General features: G+C 37.4%; 1 protein-coding gene across 1 annotated transcript; it reads right to left on the bottom strand.

The window, feature by feature from the left end:
• Nucleotides 1-1552: 1552 nt before the first annotated feature.
• LOC105231928 (putative uncharacterized protein DDB_G0282133) lies at nt 1553-2836 on the bottom strand. Its single transcript, XM_011213453.2, has one exon. The coding sequence runs from the start codon at nt 2834-2836 to the stop codon at nt 1553-1555; it is 1284 nt and encodes a 427-aa protein (XP_011211755.2).
• Nucleotides 2837-3469: the final 633 nt, after the last annotated feature.

Below are 3469 nucleotides of genomic sequence, written 5' to 3'. Positions count from 1 at the left end.
GGAAAGGTTTCTGTCTGAATATCAATTGTATATCTCACACAGTGATATTTTCGGACAAAAGTCAACTACAGATACTGGGGTCCAGATATTGGGTACATAGGGGCTTGAACCGTGTTAATTGGAATAGAACTATTTTTGGTCATAAGATGGCATGCCTTAAAGGAACTACTAGTGCAAAATTTTATTTCGTTTTATCAATTACTTCTTGATTTGTGCACTGCAAAGCAAAGGAATCAAGTGGAATTTTAAATTATGTTATATGGGAATTTGGCATGGTTGTAGTCCGATTTGGCCAATTTTAACACTGTGATATAGGAACACGCTACGTACCAAATTTAGTCAAAATCGGTCGATCGGGTCCCGAGATACATATGTGATTTCACCTAAAAGTGGGCGGTGCCACGCCCATCGTTGAATTTTCACATTGGCTTCCAGAAAACCCTCCCATACCATGTTGGAGGTAAAATTTAATCTCGCTGGCGTATTTAGTTAATGATTTAGTGCGCTTTTAGTAGTTTTGAACAGTACCGTTATATGGAGAGTGAGGGGGTTATCTTCTGATTTCATCAATTTTAACACTATTGGTAGGAGTTCTTATAATGTTTGCGCTATTTGATTGTTATAGCTTTAGTGGTTTATGAGATAATTAAACTTATTAGAGAGCCACTCCGACTTTTCAAAAGTTTCTGCCCACAGATGATCCTATTATGACTATAAGTTAGGTCGATGAGTTCATCTGTTATTTCACGTTAAATAAATGTAAAGGGTATTTGGTAGTGAACGTGGGTAAGACGAAATATCTCTTCTCATCAAACAAACAGTTGTCGCACTCGCGACTTGGGTCCCACGCCACTGTTGACAGTCATAATTTCGAAGTCGTAGATAATTTTTTTTATCTTAAAACGAGTATTATCACCAACAACAATGTCAGCCTCGAAACCCAACGGAGCATAACTCTTGCCAACAGGTGGTGCTTCGGACTGAGTAGGCAAATGAGAAGTAAAGCCCTCTCTCGACGAACAAAGACCAAACTCTATAAGGCACTCACACTTCCCGTCCTGGTGCAAAGGTATGGACGATGACAACATTTGATGAGTCGACGATCAGAGTTTTCGAGAAAAAGGTTCTGTTGAAGATTTATGTTCTTTGCGCATTGGCAACGGCGCATTGACATAGTTCAGCGAATTAAAAGACAATGGCTCTGCTGGCTAGGTCATGTCGTCCGAATGGATGAAAACACTCCAACTCTGAAAGTATTCGACGTAGTACCCGCCTGGGGAAGCAGAAGAAGAGGAAGACTTCCACTCCGTTGGAAAGAGCAGGTGGAGAAGGCTATGGTTGGAATCTCCAAATGGCGCCAAACAGTGAAGAGGAGAACGATTGGCGCGCTGTTGTAAATTCGACCGCATAAGCGCTATCTACGCCAATACAGAAGAAAAAGAAGAAGAAGAGAGTAAACCAAAATTTTATTATTTTGCTTTAATCATTGAGTATTATATTTAAGTATAAATTGTTTGACAATGTCTTTATTTCTTATACTTATAAGTTATAACTAACGTCTTATGTCTAGCATGTGCTGTGAGCTCGGAGTGCTTTGTGTGAGGTATATCGAATCTGGAAATATGACCGCTTTATTTTGAATAAGTCGATTCAATTCTGCGCTCATTATCGTGCTGGGTGGTGTCGACGAAATAATCCCAGGCTTTGGAACATTCATTAAATGAGCCGAATTTTGCGAAGAAGTTTGAATTTGGGGCTGCATAAGATTTGTTGCTGGAAGTTTTGTTGGCTGCGACTGGCCTGAGAGATTTGGCATTTTAGTATTTTGCAGAAATGGATTTGACATGTATGGATTCTGAGGAGTGGGCTTCGGAGCCACAGTATTTTGTGTTGATTGATTATTTAAATAAGATTGTGAATTCCCATTAGTTTGTGAATTTGCTAAAAATGGGTTTTGTAAATTTTGAGGCATATGCTTATTGAGAAATGGGTTATTGGGAATATCTCTTCTAAATTGACTTCTATTATATTCACTTGATGATGGTGCTTTGATTGTGGTTGGTACCGGATTTGCAATGATCTCTGTTAGTAAATTGTTGTTGGGTTTAATATTTTGTGGATTAAGTAAGTGATTTTGTGGCTGAGTAACATAAGCCGGCGTTATAGATGTGGTTGTTGGTGTATGCATTGTGTCCACTCTTACTGCTGGTCTGAACATCGGTACTGTATTGGTGGGCTTGGCTTGTATTTCGATATTAGTATTCAAAATTGCACTATTCCGAGTGTTTCCATTATTAAAATCAATCTCTTGATAAGAGTTATGATGTTTAAAATTGCCATTATTGCGATTATGCTTTAACATATTGACAACTTGGACAGTATGTTGTTGTAATATTTTATTTTTTTCATGCTTCACATTATTTCCATTGAAAACATTGTTATTATCGTACAAATTTTTGTTGCTATTGTAATGTCCATTCATATTCAGTTTTCTTGAATTGTGAGCTTGCTGATTGCCTCGTGGCATTTGCAAACTATTAGCTTGGGATTGTTGCTGATAATTTTGATTATTTGGAAGGCCATAGAGTTGTTGAGATGATATGATTCTGTCAGTTGGACTGCCTTGAAGTGTTTGGTTAAAGATTATTAATTCGTCGGCGTCCGTGAAGTCATCGGCCTGGCTGCGCACAATAAATTGTGGTATTGATGCACGGCGATAACGTCTTTGGGCACCATCAGTTCTTTTCGCATCTTCTAGTGCTGGTTTGATTACACCGTTACAGCAATAAATTTGCGTAAGCACACAAAGCAAAAATATTAAATATTCAAATAACATTGTTTATATGTAAGTTTTACATTTGACAACTGAACGCGCTTATTTGCGACTGAGATGCTGTGCATGCATCTACGCTCCGTATCGAACTGTTCGACTGATATGGAGTCGATGAGTGAGTGCTAAGAATTGCGAATTATGAAATCTTTGATATTTTTTGTTTACAAAATCAACAATCATAATAAGTTACCGGCCAAAAGAGACATTTCAGCCTGTTACTCAAAACCGGTTGCAATCTATTTTCATATATGTACCTTCTAAGATAAGGGCAAAGCTTCCACTGACTATGTTTGTATATATTTACATAAAAATATGGAACAATGGAATGTTATAAGCATCCGTTGTAAGGTATAGTAAGTGTTTATAAGTCAGAGTCTTAAAAAAAATGTTCATAGGTTTCACAAAACTTCTTGTTCGGAAAATGTTATTATGCAGTCGAAATCGCATAACATTAGGAAAGCAGCTCATTTCCGCAAGTGAAACATTTACTTCTCTACCACCGGCAAACGAGTATATGGTATGTACAATGTATATTCATTTAATTTAATAATCCGAGTTGAATGTGTCCGTGCTCAGAAATTATACGCATCCATATATTGATTAGATTGATTCTGAGAGCAATAATTCATTTTATAC

The sequence above is a fragment of the Bactrocera dorsalis genome, unplaced genomic scaffold (genome assembly GCF_023373825.1).
Source record: "Bactrocera dorsalis isolate Fly_Bdor unplaced genomic scaffold, ASM2337382v1 BdCtg055, whole genome shotgun sequence".
NCBI lineage: Eukaryota > Metazoa > Arthropoda > Insecta > Diptera > Tephritidae > Bactrocera > Bactrocera dorsalis.
The sequence above is the reverse complement of the archived record's forward strand: the minus strand, read 5'-3'. Positions and strand labels throughout refer to the sequence as shown.